This window comes from Equus przewalskii, chromosome 1 (genome assembly GCF_037783145.1).
Source record: "Equus przewalskii isolate Varuska chromosome 1, EquPr2, whole genome shotgun sequence".
NCBI classification, from domain to species: domain Eukaryota; kingdom Metazoa; phylum Chordata; class Mammalia; order Perissodactyla; family Equidae; genus Equus; species Equus przewalskii.
Genome location: NC_091831.1, coordinates 77,381,413 through 77,397,942, shown reverse-complemented (window position 1 = coordinate 77,397,942; position 16,530 = coordinate 77,381,413). Strand labels below are relative to the sequence as shown.

The 16,530-nt window shown below is 49.4% G+C and overlaps 1 protein-coding gene across 2 annotated transcripts in view; it reads left to right on the top strand.

Annotated features, from left to right (window-relative positions):
• Window positions 1–16,530, top strand: part of SLC35F3 (solute carrier family 35 member F3) — a 369,000-nt gene that overhangs the window by 250,475 nt on the left and 101,995 nt on the right. The window contains exon 1 of one of the 2 annotated variants that reach the window (XM_070614938.1): window positions 8,075–8,984. The exons of the other annotated variant lie outside the window; for it this stretch is intronic. Coding sequence (XP_070471039.1) covers window positions 8,909–8,984 — 76 coding nt within the window. The 5' untranslated portion in view covers window positions 8,075–8,908. Of the gene's footprint in view, window positions 1–8,074; window positions 8,985–16,530 lie in introns of those variants that run through there. 2 annotated transcript variants of the gene reach the window in all.

Genomic DNA, 16,530 nt, shown 5'->3' with positions numbered 1-16,530 from the left:
GTGATGAGGAGTTATTTGTTGGAAGGTAGTTTTGGAGTCCACAAGACAGAAATACTCTGACATCAGCGAGATAATTTTAGGAACAAACCATTCATACATTTAACCCTCCAAACCGACCTGGGTGGAGCATTAGGGAAATCTTGGGGCTGGTCCCCTTGCCCTACACTAGCCAATCGTTTTGGGAGAAAGACCTGACTAACTGCCTCAGTCAGGAGCACGATGTACCCCTAGACCTCAGGCCTCTTCTTGCTTTTTTCCAGTATTTGTGGGACCTCCTCTTTCAGCCTTTGTCTTAAGCAGAATTTTGGTTTGTTTGCTTTTGCAAAAGAATGAGCTGTGTTCCTCCTAGCTGATAAAATTGTGGAACTTCTCTCTCCCTTTGTCCTGCACCCACTCCTCTGGTGACTACTGCAATTTCTTGTGAATACCCATGCCTCCACGTGCCCAGCATAGGTCAATAGATATCTTGTAAAATACAGCAGAGAAAAATGTCAATTCTCAACACTTATTTTTGGGAAGACACAATCATTTCTTCAGAGTATTTTATAGTTTTTGGCCTGTGAGGTCATTTGGCAGTCTCTGGCGTGCAAAATTTTTACTCGCACCCAGTGAGTTCACAGAGGTACATTGGACTTGGTCAGCTGTGCTCTGAGGTAACGGTCCCAGCATGTCATGCATGGGGTGTCACTGGTCAGAAGGCACCTTCGTTGTCACTGAGCAGGAAGCACACCCTCAGGAACAGAATAAGCGCTCAATCAAAGGCTTCCAGCCAACTGATCACTCCGACAGAAAGCCACAGAGCTGCTGGCACCAGGTATGCTAGTCACACTCTGAGCCCTCCTTCTCCGAGAACCTGGCCTTGCTGGCCTCCACCAGGGCCCCACCTTTCTCTGAAGCCAGGCCGAGTGGCAGAAAATAGCCAGAAGTCTGGGGCAGGGCTGAGGGATTCTAATGAGAGCAACTTGGCCAAGAGTCAAAGCCACTGCTGTTATCTAGAGTGGGGAGCAGAGGGCACCGATATCCAGAGGAAAGTTCCCCCTTATGGGCAAACCAAACCTGGACCAAGACTTCCTGGGGGAAGTCTAGCAAGGAGGAGGATTTTAGTCACTGCAATTCCAGGGGGTTCTCCCTTTCTGGCCGGTCAGCATGACAGTTCCCAGGAGGTTCTGCTTGGTGAGGAGGACGGTGGGCCTGGAGCTCGGGGTGTGTGAGCAGTGCTGGGTAGGAGAGGGTGAGGGCACCTTGTGGATGGGGAGGGGGTCGTGCTGGGGAGGGGGCATGTAGCAGCTGCTGTGACAGGGAACACGTCGGGCAGCCGGTGGTGTGTTCAGCGGTTTTCAGGCACGTCTGTGCAACACTCAGTAAAGCCCCTACAAGGAAACGCATGACACAGTCTCCATGATTCTTGGAGGCTCCTGCTGTTGTCATGGAAGGGCAGAGCTAGGCCAGGCATCAGGAAAGCCCAGCTATTTCCTAGATCCATCAGCCCAAGCGGAGAATCTAGCAGGAGAGCCAGGTTCCTGGGAGAGGAAAGCCAGCGGGGCCTGGGGACAACGGCATGAGGAGCAGGGGGCCCAGAGGTCACCTGCACAGAGGGGGTGTGTGCTGCCTGGAGCTCCTTTGGTGAATATGCAGGACTGTCCTGATTCCCGAAGGGGCTGTTTGCAGGGCTGGTCCGGGAAGCTGATCTGGACAGAACCTGCCCCCGCAGACCTGCTAAATCTGCTTCTCCTCCACCTAAACCACTGGTAAGTTCCTGCTTCTTTCTGCCCCAGGGACTTTTCATTCATTCAACAATGCTTATTGAGGGCATGTTCCGGCCTCGACAGTCAGCAGGAAGCTGAAGCAAGTGTACAAATAACCCCAGGGCAAGGCAGACATGATTGCTGCCTTCAGAGAAGCGCAGAGGGCCATCTTAGTCTCAGGGAGCAGGACTTCTGAGTCTCTGTCTGCCCACCTTCAATCCTCTCCATCCTCACTGAACGTGATCCTTGCCTGCAGGTCCTGGCCCACCCTGCACCCAGGAACTAAAGAGTAGGGCAGGCTCCTTCCCAAACCCACACATCTTTCTTCTTTTCAAGCTGAGTCTCATGGCCAGTCCCCTTGATTCACCCTTGGAAACAAACACCAGCCAAGAGAGTCTGCCCCTGGCATTGATGAAGATCTGATACAGGTCAGTATTCTAGTTGCCACTGCACAAAGGAGGAAGAGCAGAGGAATCAGCCAGGAGTCCAGCTGTGGTCGATGAATCATCCGGAACACAAGCCGCAGCTATTTCTGAACTAAATGGCATCGGATCTCTCTCCTCACCTTGAGTCCAGCGTCCTGGTCTCCAAAACACTTGCTCTGAGATGAAGCCAGTGAGATGCACAGAGTCCTGAGCAGAAAGGAGTCAGCCAGCATGGCTTTGTCACTCCTGTTACCATGCAGGCAGAATGGGATAATCTGGGAGGAGGGTGGAGAGATAATTCTAGAAAACTCTAGAATTCTGGGACCTGTGGATATACTTCCTTCCTTTCTTTTTTCTCTCCTTCCTCCCTCCCTTCCTTCCTTCTTGCTTGAGTACCTACTACATAAGCCATATACTATATTAGGCACAGGAGATACGACAAACCAGAGATGGACCCTCCCCATTAAGGAACCTAGTGGGAGAGACTGAAAATAATAACTGATGTGTTCTGAGTGCTTACTATTTGCCAGGTGCTATTATAAGCACTTTACATATATTAATTCCCTTAATCTTCGCAACAACACTATACGGTATCTACTCTTATCATTTCCATTTTAAAGATGCAATGACTGACCGTGGAGAGATTAAACAGCTTGCACAACTGAAACCATTTATAAGCAATGCCCTTTTCCATACTGAGTCACAGTGTTAGAAGGAATGTGTGGAAGCGGGCATGTCTGTTTCCCAAGATGGAAGAAAATGATCATTTCTTGAGTACCTGCTGGGGAGTAGACACCATGTGGTTCCTCTACGCCCTCTATATTATCTGTGTTGGCACCTTGCTGGGACTCTGAAGGTCCCAGGAAAGGGAGCCCCAGCTTTCCCCAGCTGTCTGTTCATGAGCTCCCTCCTGGCCATGCTGCTGTCCCAGGGCAGCGGCCCCTCCTCAGCTCCCACCACACCATGGCTTGATGCAGCAGAGGGCCACCTGCTGGTGTCTGCCACTGAGCATGGGATGAGCCTGTGACTGGGATCCACAAAGAAAGCAATCAGACATCCCCTTCTCATCTCTGTGCCTTTCCTTTTGTTTGTCACGATCCCAGGTCTAGCTGTTGTCTAGTCATCATGGAGCACTCACAGAGGTGCCTGGAGGGGATGTGTCTGGAAGCTCAATCATGACATCCAGTGGTCTTGCCTCTTGAAGTCCTGCCTGCAGTTACCCAATCTTGACATTTCTCCCTAGGGAAAGGGGAGAAATCCCAGTGGGAGCCTCATGAGGCTGAGTTTGTCCTGGTGGTCCACATTGCAGAGGAAAAAAAGGGACCTGTGAAGATGAGGAAGGCCACCAAGTGTTGTGTCTAGGGGTTCTTGTTTCCCTGCACTTCCACTTGGAGTTGTTGAAAAGGTTATCAGTTATTCCTGCCAGGTCAGAGGAATGAGCTGCCCAGTGCCTGGGAGTCAATTTCTTTCAATCATTAGACTTTCTCTCCTGTTGGAAATACCACTGCTTGCTCCACTCTGAAAGCTTCTGAATGCTGCGGACTGATTTATTTAGTTAAAACTCCATTTCTGGTTCCTGGAACTACTTTAAGTGATTATTTTTAAACACTGGTAACCACAAAAATAATTTGTTATTCCCGCTATTTAATAGTGTGGAGGACTATGAAACAGTGTTGATATTTCAGACTGAATTAATTGAAGTGGTCTGTTTTCTGACTATTGAACCTCTTAGCTGGATTTTTAAATTTTTATTACTTATTTTAACAGATGAAGTAAAGGTCTTCACATAACTTACAAAGAATGTGATTTTTAACCGTATTTTTCAAACCACATGGATTATGACCCATGAGTGGATCGTAATAAAACCAACTTAGTTGATCGCAATCAGCATATTTTTTTTTCAATGAAAGAACAGAACAAAATGAATAGAATAGAATAGCAGTGCTCACATGGGATAAGGATGTGTGATTAATTAAATTAATATTTAACATTAATATAATGTATAATATATATTATAGATAATATAATAATATTAATAAATTAAATATTCAAATCAGTTATGTATGTGTAAAATGTATTTTCCCCAATTTTTAAATTGATACATAATTTACAAGCAGTAAAATTCATCCTTTTTAATATACAACTCTACATATTTTGACAAACGTAAATGTATTTCTGACTATGTCAAAAAAGTGAGAAAACTTCTTGAAGCAAGTCTTAACTAACTGGAGACATTCATGGAGGATAAGAGTCTTTTAAGGTCTTTGGACAGTTGCTTTATCTAGGAAGATAGTTTCATACACACCAAATTTTAAAGCCAAATGGAACCTTGGAGATTATCCAATCAATGGTTTTCAAAATTTTCTTTTCACAGTGACAACTTTTTTATAAATCAAATCTAACATGGAATCCCAACAGATAAAAGGAGAGTTGCTTTGCACAGAGACTAGGAAACACAATTTGAAAAGTGCCAATGTGGTCCAACTCTCTCGTGCCCACATTAGGAAACTGAGACCAGAGTAGGCTGAGTGACAGCTCGAGGTTGGCCACCCTTATTGACAGGGCTGGAGCTCAAATTCAAGCTGTTGGCTGTTGTTCAAGGCATTTTCCATGCTCTCTTGGCCTGAAGAGAATCATACGTATTCCTTGACCCCACCATAGGGATTGGACCCCTTCTTGGAATAGTGCAGTGGGGCTGTAGATATTCATCTGCTAGAAGAGAGGAAAGAATAGGCCAGTGACCACCATGGATGGCGGAAGTATGAGTCAGTCTGGGAAGGCCAGAACAGGTTGTTTGGGCAACACAAGTTATTTAGAAAGACTGAAGCCTGAATATAAGCCCAGAGCTGGGAGACCAGTACCAGAAAAAAAAAGTGGTAAGCCTGCAGAATTTGAAGAATCAGCCAGGTCCTACCTAGCTACCCCCTTCCTGATGATTCACCCCGGCTTGTCTGCTGTTCTCTTCCTAAACGGCCATAGCTGGGCCCCCACCAGTGTGTTGCAATTTAAATATAGCCACTCGGTGGTAGGAGGAACTGGTTGTTTCATCTCCTTTCTTATCTGGGACTTCTCTTTCACTTCTTTTCTCTGGTTTGCAAGTGGGAAGCGGAGGGTAAGCAGGGAGGCTGCTGGGAGCAGGTCAGGGCGTGTAAAACTCATGCTCATGGTATGTAAGTTCTGCATCAAAGACTTGTTACTCCTGTATCTCTTCAGTGAACTGCCTTCAATGTTTGGACTGTAATCCTAAGAACACAAAACCCACCTGCTCTTTATGAGCCCACCATACCAGACTGCCACACATTGCCATTAAATATCCCACCTCCCCAGCCTCATCACTGAAAAGAGAAAAGCAGAAGAGAGTGGGGTTAGTGACAAAGAACAGGCTTCTCTCAGAACAGATGCCATCTCCTATAGAGCTAAGGAAATGCTTGGCTTTGATGAGCAAACCATTGTACCATACAATTTTAGAAGACGACAAGGAAGATCTCTTAATGAATATGACCTGAGAAAAGTCACCCCAGTTCCCCTTTCCGATAAATTCCTGTAATGCTAAATTTAAGACAGGTAGATGCCCAATGACATTCTTCAATTATTAGCTCACAGTAATACTCTCCAAAGACGAACAGGCGTCAGAGGTCAAATGACCGAACCACTTGCCTGAGTATTATTCATACCGTGTTGTTCCCATTGATACTTCGGGGACCATGTCTCTCTCTTTATTGAAAGAACTGTTAGCACCTTTGTGTGTGTGTGTTTAATTTAAGATTTGGGTTTTTAAGCAGGGAGCTTGCGTGACTTTCTAGGTGTCCTCTCGTTAGGTCATTATAACCTAACTCCAGCATAGAGTTTTCAGTTGTTGGAATTCTCAAAATACTGGTGTGTGCACACACCAGAACACAGTTAACTTTCTAGAATAATTTATCTATGTGAGTTTGTAAATTGCATCCCGACCACACCCATTCCCAACACAGGTGAGAACTGAGGAGTAGCAGTCCTTGTAGGGTCGAGCAGCAGGAACTCCGAATTAAAAAGGAGTAGTATAGGAAGCTCGGGCGGGTGGGGGGGGGGGGCGGTTTGGGGGTGTAAGGTTTTTTGGTGGAAACACAAGGCTGATGGAGTTGAGTATAGAGAAAGGAAACAGCACTCAGTACTTAAAATTAAGGGGAGGAAGTTGAGAAGACTATTAGTACCTCCTCTTTGACAAGCAAAGGTTGGCAGACATGAGGAGGTGATGACCCTCAGATGGCAAAGGTCCTGGAGTATCAGTGTTTAGGTTACAGTTATTCAATGAGTGAAGTTAATGACAAGGGTATTCAGCCGTATTTAATTATCTATTTGACTTGTATATAACATTGCAATAAATAGGAAGTAGATGTCTAAAAACCAGACAAATATTTATTGGGCACTTTTGTTGTGATCTACCTAGTAGGATGAGTGTGGACAGGCCAATTTGAAGGGCAAAGGTTGTTCACTTTAGCAGCACATACACTAAATGTTGAAGTGCTAGGGGAGACCCCAGCAGAGCTCAGGTCCTCCAAGGGGTACACGAGTGTGATGAAATCTATCAAAGCCACATCCAGATGAAAGGAAATAGATTATGGATTACTTGACTAGTATCTCCCACCTGAACTGGAATAGTTATGTGGAATTTTTGCATTTTACACTTATAATATAAGAGAACAGCATAACAGTTCTAAGCGTAGGCTTTTGATTCATTCAGGCTTGGATTTAAATGCCTGCTCAGCCAGTTACTCCCTCTATAACCTGGGACATTTTATTTAAGCTCTCTTAGCCTATTTCCCCATCTGTAAAACAAAGTAAAAGCAATCTTACAGAACTTTTGTGAGTAGAAAATGAAATGATTTATGTAAAACACTTCTCACAGTACTTGACACATAGTGCTCAAAAAATGGGTACTGTTGTTATGTGATATTTGTTTTAGTTATTGTGGATATAATAAATGTTAACTGACGAAACAAAACATAGGAACATTGTGTTTTGATAAAAAGGCCATCTTTAATATATAATAGGAGATTCTTTTGCTTTAAGCTTCTTTGTGCTGAATTTTTACAAAGAAGGGAATGGTGTCATCTTAGTGACTTGTGTCATCTCTAGGGGTCTTGGGACAAGTTCCTTGTGAGAGGTATATGGTGTGGAGGCTTCCGCTGGAGTGCTCTGCAGAGACCCTAAAAACCTTTTCTTGGATATAGCAATGAGGAAGCAACCCTGAAAAGCCCCGGCTTTTTGGAGACCTAGGGGTCATTATATTCATCATGGCTGTTCAGGAGGGCAAGTAATAACAAGAACCCTACAAGAGTAACTTCCAGGAACCACTTCTGCCAGAGTCCTGGGAGTATGCAGTCGATATCACCAGAACCAGCTGGCAGGTGCCAAGCTAGGAAAATCATATTGCTCTGCCTCCACCCCTCCACTGAGTTACTCTTCTTAGGGACAAGAATGACATCGTACAGTAGAATATCATCTTAGAGACAGGAAACGAGGTAGAGTGGGAGGTTCTGAAACTCTGGGTAAGGACTTAACGATAACAACAAAACCCACCTTAAATCACCACTGAACCTTCAGATTCCCGATGGAGACTGGGACCAAAACTGATGGCTGGGCATGTGTGAATGAGATGCCCATAAGGCCCTTCGGCTTCTGGGGCCACACAAGCCCTGTGCATCCTACCTGCAGAACAATGGCAGGGCACCTTTGATGATGCACCATCATGGGATAAACGCTGCTGGGGACTCAGTGGTCACTCAGGGATGGCCCTAGCCAATGATGCAATAGGTATGTCATTGCTTTTTAACAAGCATCATTGGCCAGTAGCTTACAGCTGGGTCTGAGTGGGAGCAGCGAGACCAGTGCCTGCAGAGGCGATGGCCAGACCTGCTGCTGTAGCAGAGAGTTCTGAAACTCTGGGCAGAAATGAAGCTTTCTCTGCTTCCCAGGGAGTCTGGATTCTCTGGGCTGGGATGATGGAGCAGGAGTAGAAGTCGCCTCAAACCTTTATTTTCTTGTGGCTGCTTTGCTTCTGTGGACTTTGCATTTTCTTCCCAAAAAGGAACTGTCCACTGGTGCCAGACAAGATAATGCGCCCCTAGGTTCCTTCAACGAAGTTAACGCGAGCCGTGGGAATCTTTACTGTTTTCTGACTCATCCTGTAATCCAACAATTCAGGACTTTGCGCAGGGAGGAGTCACCTCTCAAAACAAAGTCAAACGCTTGCCTTTTTAAACTTGGGAGACACTGAGGCTGAGTTCTCAGGGTCTCCCCCCAGGCGCTGCTCTTATTAAAGGGCAGATGGGGAGTTGGTGGCCAGCGCTGCTGTCCAGCCCCGAGGCTGCAGCCAGGACCAGGCTCTCAGGGGGGGACTCGGGCTGCGGGGCTGGGCATCCCAGGGCGGGGGGCGGAGCAGGTGAGCCGGCGGGGTGGGAGCGGGGAGTGCACTTGTACGTGACGTTGGAGTTTGCAGCAAGCTCCGAGCAGGCGGCTGTGCGCGCGTGTCGCGGGTGGCTGCACGACCAGGGAAGATGTGCTTGGAGGGGCGGCCGCCGCAGTGAGCCGCTCGGCGACAGGAGCCCCACCGGCAGCCCCAGCCCCGGGAGGCAGGGCCTGAGCGACACCGCTCGCGCTCCTCCGCGGAGGAGGCCCCCGAACCGAGAGAGGCGCGCTCCAGCCGGCCCCAGGATGTAGGCGATCGGCGGCGGTGCTCCTGCAGGCGGAAGGCTCATCATGAAGAAGCACTCAGCCCGGGTGGCCCCGCTCAGCGCCTGCAACAGTCCGGTCCTTACCCTCACCAAAGTGGAAGGTAACGGCCCGGGGGCGGCGGGGGCCGGAGGCGGGGGCGCTGCACCGCGGCGGGGGCTGCCTGGCCGGGGGGCTCCGTGCTCCCAGGAAGCGTCGCCTGCAGTGCTGCGCCGCTCTGCCAGCGGCTGGTGGCCACTCGGTGGCTCCCGGGCTGCCCTGAGCTGCGGCGGGGCTGCGAGGCTGCCCACGATGCTGCCGCGAGCACTGGGCTGAGCCCTTCCCGGGAGGCCCCCAGCACATCTGGCGGCGGCAGCAGCGGCGGCCTCTGCTCCTTTCCCACCCGTCCTGAGGCACTTGCTAGCTGGGTAGGAGGCAGTCGTCCAGACGCGAACCAGTGCCCTCCTCACACGCTGTACCCTCGAACCCCCTGTGTTTGGAGCATCCTGCTCCTCCCAGGCAGACCAGAGATGTTGCTCAGCTGGTGGAGGCAGGAGAGGGCTGCTGCAGGCTGAGACATCGCCCCTGAGGCTCTGAAACCCCCCAGCCCACCAGTGAAGTAAGTACCCAGCTCTGTGGCAACAGTCAGGGCAAGCAGGTGAGAAAAGCCACCACCAGCCTACAAACATGTTCTTTCCACTACTCAGGGGACATGAGGCAGAGACCATGAGAAAGAACCCACCAACCTCCGTGGAGAGCCGAGCCTTACTCAGACACAGCTGTTACTCTGCTGGAGTAAAAGGGACCCTGCTTTCCTATGTCGGGGAGAGGGGAGCAGAGAGAGACCAGTGGAGTCCTTAACTCCTCACCCCCCGGAGGCAGAGGTGGAATGACTGTCTCCCTAGAGCTGATCAAGTTGGCCAGGTGAGGGCTGGAAAGGGACAGCCAGCCGATGGGGAGAGGAAGGTAGACCCCTTCAGCTCCAGGCCCTCACTTATCCTGAGCTAACAGAGCCCAGGGCAAGCTGGGGGGAGGCAGGGCAGGGAGCATGGGCTCCGAGAGAGAGCCCAGCTTCTGCTGAGCCCCTGGGACTGCAGCCTGGAGCTGGGACCTCTGTATGATGGCTTCTGAGGACCCTGTATCCCCTCGTGAGTGCTTGTTGGTTACAGTGAGAGCAAGACGGAGGCCAACAGGGCAGTTGTGTGCTCCGCACTCAGCCCATCCACAGCGGCCTGCCAAGAGCCATCCTGGTACCATTACCCCCATCCTATAGATGGGAACTGTGAGGCCCAGAAGGGTGGCTGGACTTGTCCAAGCCCCACAGCTAGCGGGTGGTGAAGCAGGAATGGAATCCGGGGCTGTCTGCCCAAATCCATGCTTTTCAGAATATCCTTTTGCACTACCATGCAACTACTTACCTATTTCTCGTCATTTTCTGTCTTTAGGAGGTTGACTTTTTTCCTTGGTGTAGCTGTCTCCCTCATTCCCCCATCCCAGTCTTGGGAAAGACTTGGTATCAGACATCTACACGTGAATTTAGTGCCTGGGCTACCTCCCCCAGGGGGCGTTGCATTTCCACGCCTTCTCAGGGACTTTGCCCAGATGTGTGTGCAAATTGGGGAGGGGAAGGGTTGGATATTTATTTCCCTTAGGGAGACTGGAAGTGTCTGCTCCCTCACGGGGTCCTCATGGCAAGTCGCCCCTCGTCACCTTTTAAGTGAGGCAGGTTGGCTGTGCTGCCAGCATCGGGGCGTCTCCCTCGGGCAGCCCCCAGCCCCCTTGTGCAGGACAGGTCCGAGCCGCACTCAGAGTCAGGCTGGCCATGGATGGTGAGGCCTGCCAGGCTGGCGCTCTGACCTCAGCCGTGCTGCGGGAGGCGGTGAGTGACGTGCCAGGCCCAGGGACTCCATTCCAGCCAGGCCTGGAGTTTGCCTTCAGGAATGAAAACAGGAATACCGTAGTCCCTTCGTTCCCTTGGGGCTACTGCCACGGGGGGCTTTGAGCCTGCTGTTCACATTGACAGCCTTAGAAAACCACTTTTAAGCAACATTTGCGCATAAATGACTGTGGTTGACGGGAAGCGTATTAAACTGAGAACTGGACTGTCCTCATTCCCTTATGCAGTTTGACTTGCATAAATCTTAAGCACTGAGCCTCAGTTTCCTCAACTGTAAAACCAAAGTAACAACCTACCTCAGCAGACTGTTGGGAATGCAGTGAGAGAGGGTAGGTGACAATCCCCAGCACGCATCTGGCATACAGTAGATGCTTAATAAATGTCTGGCGAGCTTCCAATCACAGACCGTCTCACACCTTCAGCAAAGCTTCTTGCTGCTCTAAACGGGTACACGTGTGAGGACAGCATCTAGGAGCATCTGGAGAGTTCCTGTGACACCAGAAAGTCTCCAGTTCCTTTTTTGTATAGAATACCTAGGTGTGTGTCAGCGAAAGTCTGCAGGTCAGGGCCGAATAAAACCTGCCCTTGCTATGCCTGGGCTTACATGGAGCTCTTTCTCTCTGCCTGGTTTTTTTCCTGGGTGTTTTTGTTCAGTTTGGCTTTTAGTCTATTTTTTGAAACCATTTGCATCTCGTGTGCCTGTTTTGGAAGGGCTGAATCATTTCGCTTGCCTTGGATGCACAGGGCAAGGTGGTCCCCATAGTGTGGCTGTTTCTGTGTGGATGGCAGACAGGCTACAGTGAGGGAACGCAGCCAGCTAGGAATATTTATTAGCTTGTGGAGTGTGTCTTCTAAAAGGAGGCAAGAAGGCACCAGCTTGTGGTACATATAAAACCAAAATAGAAAATGCAGTGCTTGGTTGAATTCAAACACAGGAAGATGGACACGATGACTTTATTTACTCAACAAATACCTCATTTGACCCTACTCTGTGTCCTTTCTGTAGTTAACAAGACCCTGGAAATGCAAAAATGAATAACACTAGCTTCATTCTCTTAAGGAAGTTTCAGTCTATTGGGAAAGAAACATACAGATAGGTAAATTATCTAGTAAAAGGTAGTAAGCTCTGGTTCAGAGCTAAGAACAAAGTTTCACAGGGACACTGACAGTCAAGTAATCTGAGGAGGCCTTCCTGAGGAGGCAGCCTTCCTGAGGAGGAAGGAGGCCTTCCATGGAGGATAGAGGCCTCCTGTGGCGGAGGAGGCCTTCCTGTGGAGGAAGGAGGCCTTTCTGAAGAAGAAGGAAGCCTTCTTGTGGAGGAGGCCTTCCTGAGGAGGAGGAAGTGCCCACCTCTCATGCTGAACCAAGTAACTCTGGCTAATGGTTAAAGCTCTCTGGGCATCAGTTCTCTCATGTGGAAATGAGGGTAACAATACATCCCTCCTAATAATGAGAATAATAGTATTTGTTAATGAGCCTACCACTGTTGCGGGCACTTTGCTTGGGGAGACTCCTACCTTATCTCTGTTTCTCCCAAAGGAAAAGTAAGCAGTGTTACCCCAGTTTACAGATGGGGAAATGGAGGCTCAGAGCAACCATTCATGCAAGGTCATACAGTTAGAAAGCAAGGGGGTCAGGCTTCACATGCGTATCTGCCTGGCTCCAACATGTTGTGAAACCTTTGCGCAACTGCATTTTGTTTGAGTAGCAGTGAGAATTACATCTGCTCCTGGCACTTTGTAAGTGCTCGGTGCGTGTCTGCTCCCTAAAGCTCCCACACAACATGACGTGGAGGTCTGGACCCCCACCCCTTGGGGCTCACAGGGTCCAGTGCTGTTGACGTTCTCAGTGCTTCTGCTCCGGGGCAATCGGCCTGTCTCAGCTGTCCCCAGTGTAGGTCTGGCTGCTTTGTTTTTGTTAATGGGACAAGACTGTCGTCCTGGGATGCTCAATATTATGAATTTGGAGACCACTGTCGTCCTGGGATGCTCAATATTATGAATTTGGAGACCCAGCCCTGCTGGCCCAATCTGAGAGGAGTCTTGAGAAGTCTCCTGCCAAAGGGTTCCCACACCCAAAAATATTCTCAGGTCGCATTGCCCTAGGCCTGAGACCTCAGTCACAAAAGGCATTCATGTGTTGATCAAATGCATACTAATGTGTTCAAGAGAATGAACCATGTAGGACTGGGGATGCTAAGAGGAGTAAATTATAATCCTTGACCCAACGGAGCTTCCAAACAAATGAAAAATGTCACAAATGCACACCAATAATGATTACGTGTCGAAATGTAATTTTGTTTTTAAATTCCATGAAAGGAGTGTAAAATAAAGGATGTGTTTCAGTGGAGGCGACCTCACTTCTGCTGGGACGCAGATGGTCACTAAGCAGCACTCTTGCCACCATTACCTCCCGCTTTGCCAAGATGGTATAATCTGACAAGAGACTCTTTCCTGCTGAGCATGGATGTGGCCTCAGAATCTGTCTTGTCTCCAAACTCCAGGGGATGACTGCATGTTCATTGGCCTTGGTCTTCCTGGAAGCATGATCAGGATGCCATGATAGAGGGTGTCCCTCTGCCCCCTGCTGTCACAAGTGGGAGGTGAGAACATGGCATTCCTGGCAAAGGCAGCCCCATAGTCAAAGGTGCAGAGTTAGGAAAGGGTAGATTTGCAAGTGGTTTACTGGGGCAGGAGTTTAAGTTGTCTAAAGAAGGGAGAGGAGAAGGGAAGTGTGGAGGTTAAGGCTGACCATGGGCAAACGTGGAGGCCTCCTGAATGCTGGGCTTAGGAGAGAGGACTGAAACAGGCAGGACTGGGCGCCATGGAAGAGGAGAAAGACGCCATCTAGGTCTGAATAAATAAGCCGGTCTTTATAGCTGTGGTGTTCCAAATGGGTCAGGAAATCTAGTTCATCAACCACAATAAATATTTTTTAATAAAGAAATTAGGATGGACTCAAAAAGTACCAAAGTGTATACATCCAATAAGCATCAAGGTTGATCTGTGATGCCTTTGTTTCAGTGTGTGCATGTGCATGTATGTGTGTGCGCTGAAGGTCACAGTGAAAAAATTTCGAGAAACATCTGGAAGTATCCTCTGGAGACAGGGAGCCATGTTGGGCAGTGATCGCCGCAGGCCGGGCATGAGCTCATGGTACTCAGCGTGCTGGGAACATTTGCTCTGGTCTTGCCATGAGCCCCTGACCTGGGTTGCCCGGTTCTGTGCTCAAACATCCCTGTGCAGTGGCTCCTGGCATTATTCCCACCATACAGGTGAGGAAGCGAGTACAGGGCGACTGGGGCATTCATTCTGTGAGACACCTGCTGCATGGTGTGCCCATATCCTAACCACTATGCCAGCCATGCCAAGGACAGGGACAGGACAGTGGAGGAATCGACAGATCGTGGTGAGAGAGTATAAGTAGGAGGGCTGGAAAGGGAACCTCAAAGACAGCTCTGAAGTTTAAGCCTGAACAGCGCAGGGAATGGCCATGCCCTTCACAGCCACTGCAGTGGCAGGAGGGGAAACGCATCTGTGAGGGAGGGATGGGGAAGTCAAATCCAGACAAGCTGAGTGTGAGGCCTTGGCAGTGCCTTCAAGTGCAGGTGTGCAGCGGACAAGAGGTGGGGAAAAAGGTGGTGAGGGCTGAGTGACAAACCAAGGGAGAGGGAGATGGCTCTGTGGGAACAAATGGACAGGCCAGAAACCCAGTGGCCAGGTACATTTGGGAGACAGGCAAGGCAGAAGAGAAGTCGGAATGGCTAAACCAGAGGACCCAGATCATATGGCATCATGGAAACGACAAGAAGAAACCAAGGAAAGAGGGACTGTGATGTGGCATCAGATACAGCCAGAGGGGTGGTTTGGTAGAAAGGGTTTTAAGTGGGTGCTGCTCTGTGAGCCACTTTGCAAGGGTGAGTGTTTGATGAGGGAGGAGAAGAGCAAGGGCAGGACCTTCGGTCAAGGTGTTTGGCAGGGAGAGAGGTAAGAGAAGTTATGCTGTCTTTAGGGGGAAGGGGAGAGATTTTGAGATCCAGGCATGTCTGTAAACCAGAGGAAGGAGGCTGGTTCCAGGACAGGTCTGAGGTTGCCCCAAGAGAAAGGGGATTGATGCAGCAATGGCCCGGGGGAGGCAGGGGGTATGGGAGGGAAGCACAGACGAGAGAAGAGGTGGGGAGCCTTGAAAGGAGCTGGGGAAGAGATGATGGGCAAAGACCTGGAGAAATGTGGAGAGCGTGGGAGGGAAGCCCAGGACCTGAGCTGGTGAGTTTGATCTTTGTAAGTAGGAAGTGGAATCGTCTGCTGAAAATGATGGACAGGGATGGAAGGCTTGCAGAGGTGGGAGAGGGTTCAGAATAGCTATATTGGGAGAGCCAAGAAGGGATGTAATTCTTAAAAGCCTTTTTGGCGTGTGATACGTTTTCACTGGTTAAGACGTCAGGTAACTTGGGGAAAGCAGGTACAGGGAAGAACACTGGGTGGGGTCAGGACACTCAGCTCTCATTTCCTGCTCCCCCACTAGCTGATGAATATATTGGACGTGTCTCCTCACATCTTGGAGCCTGGGCTTCTCTTTTTTGAAAAGAAAGGGGATTGGGATAGATCTTCCATCGGCTTTTTTCAGCAGAAACGTTGTGTGAGTCTATTAAGTAGCTTACTCATTAGCAGAGATTGGTTTATCTGATTAAAACCCTTCACTAGCTATAGTCAGAGAGCAGAGCTCTGAAGGAATGAGCTCCAGGACAAATAAGAAATGTGGCCTCTGTGTGTCGGTGGGCAGGCAGGGGGAGTTAAGCAAACACATCACTTTCAGGGGTGGGATTTGGGATTTGAGCAGAGGGAGGACAGCCCAGCTACGTGAGGACAGCTTGCTACGTGAGGACAGCTTGCTCTGTGAATCTTCAGCAACAAGAAACCGCTGGACTCAAGACAAGATGCCCAGATGTTGAGGTGGTGCAAATAGAGGTATAGAAAGACCTCAGAGAGAAGGTGTGCAGCTTCCAAACTTTGCCTGGAGCTGACCCAGGTGTTTTCATAGAAGATCCTTACTGCCAGCCTGGGATTAGCTCAGCCATGTCACCCTCAACTGGTGCAGAAGGCTTGCCCTCAGGGAGGAGATGAAGCCTGGGAGGACTCATTTAAGGCCTTAGGCTGACCCCACATAGGTCCTTGACTGAGCAAACGCAGTCCTGCCTTACAGATGAACGACTCTGCTGAGAATGGCAGTCTATTTTAGAAAACTGTGCTTTGTTCTTCAAGGTAAATTGTGTAATGGCCCATGCCATCAGTTAAAATACTGCCCTGTTTTCCTGCTCCCCTCCAGGGGAGAAGGCTCCGGGGCACCCGCAGAGGCACCAGCTGCCTGGAGGGGCCGGCCCCACTTATAATCTGCTCTCTGGTAAAACCCTGTCTGTCCTCTGAGCTCCAACAGCCTGAGCTCCAGTCCACATAAAAGTTGAAGGAACCATCTGACAAGGAAAAACATCAGAAAAGAGGAATCTGCCCTTCTGTCTGTTTGTGTGGGGGTCATTAGCAGCACCAAAATATCACCAGATCTGCAACAGTGAGCACCCGCTGTGTATACAGTGGTGCGATGTGCCCAGCCATGAAAATGGTGAGACTCCAGGAGGCTGCACAGGCCGGGGCTAGCAGGGCACGCGGATTAAAACTGATCCCCTCCAGCTCAAATGTTTTCACACCACGTATTGAAACACGGTTCTTGCTCCCTCCCAACGCAGACATGACTCTTCCATCCCCCAAAGCACAAATGG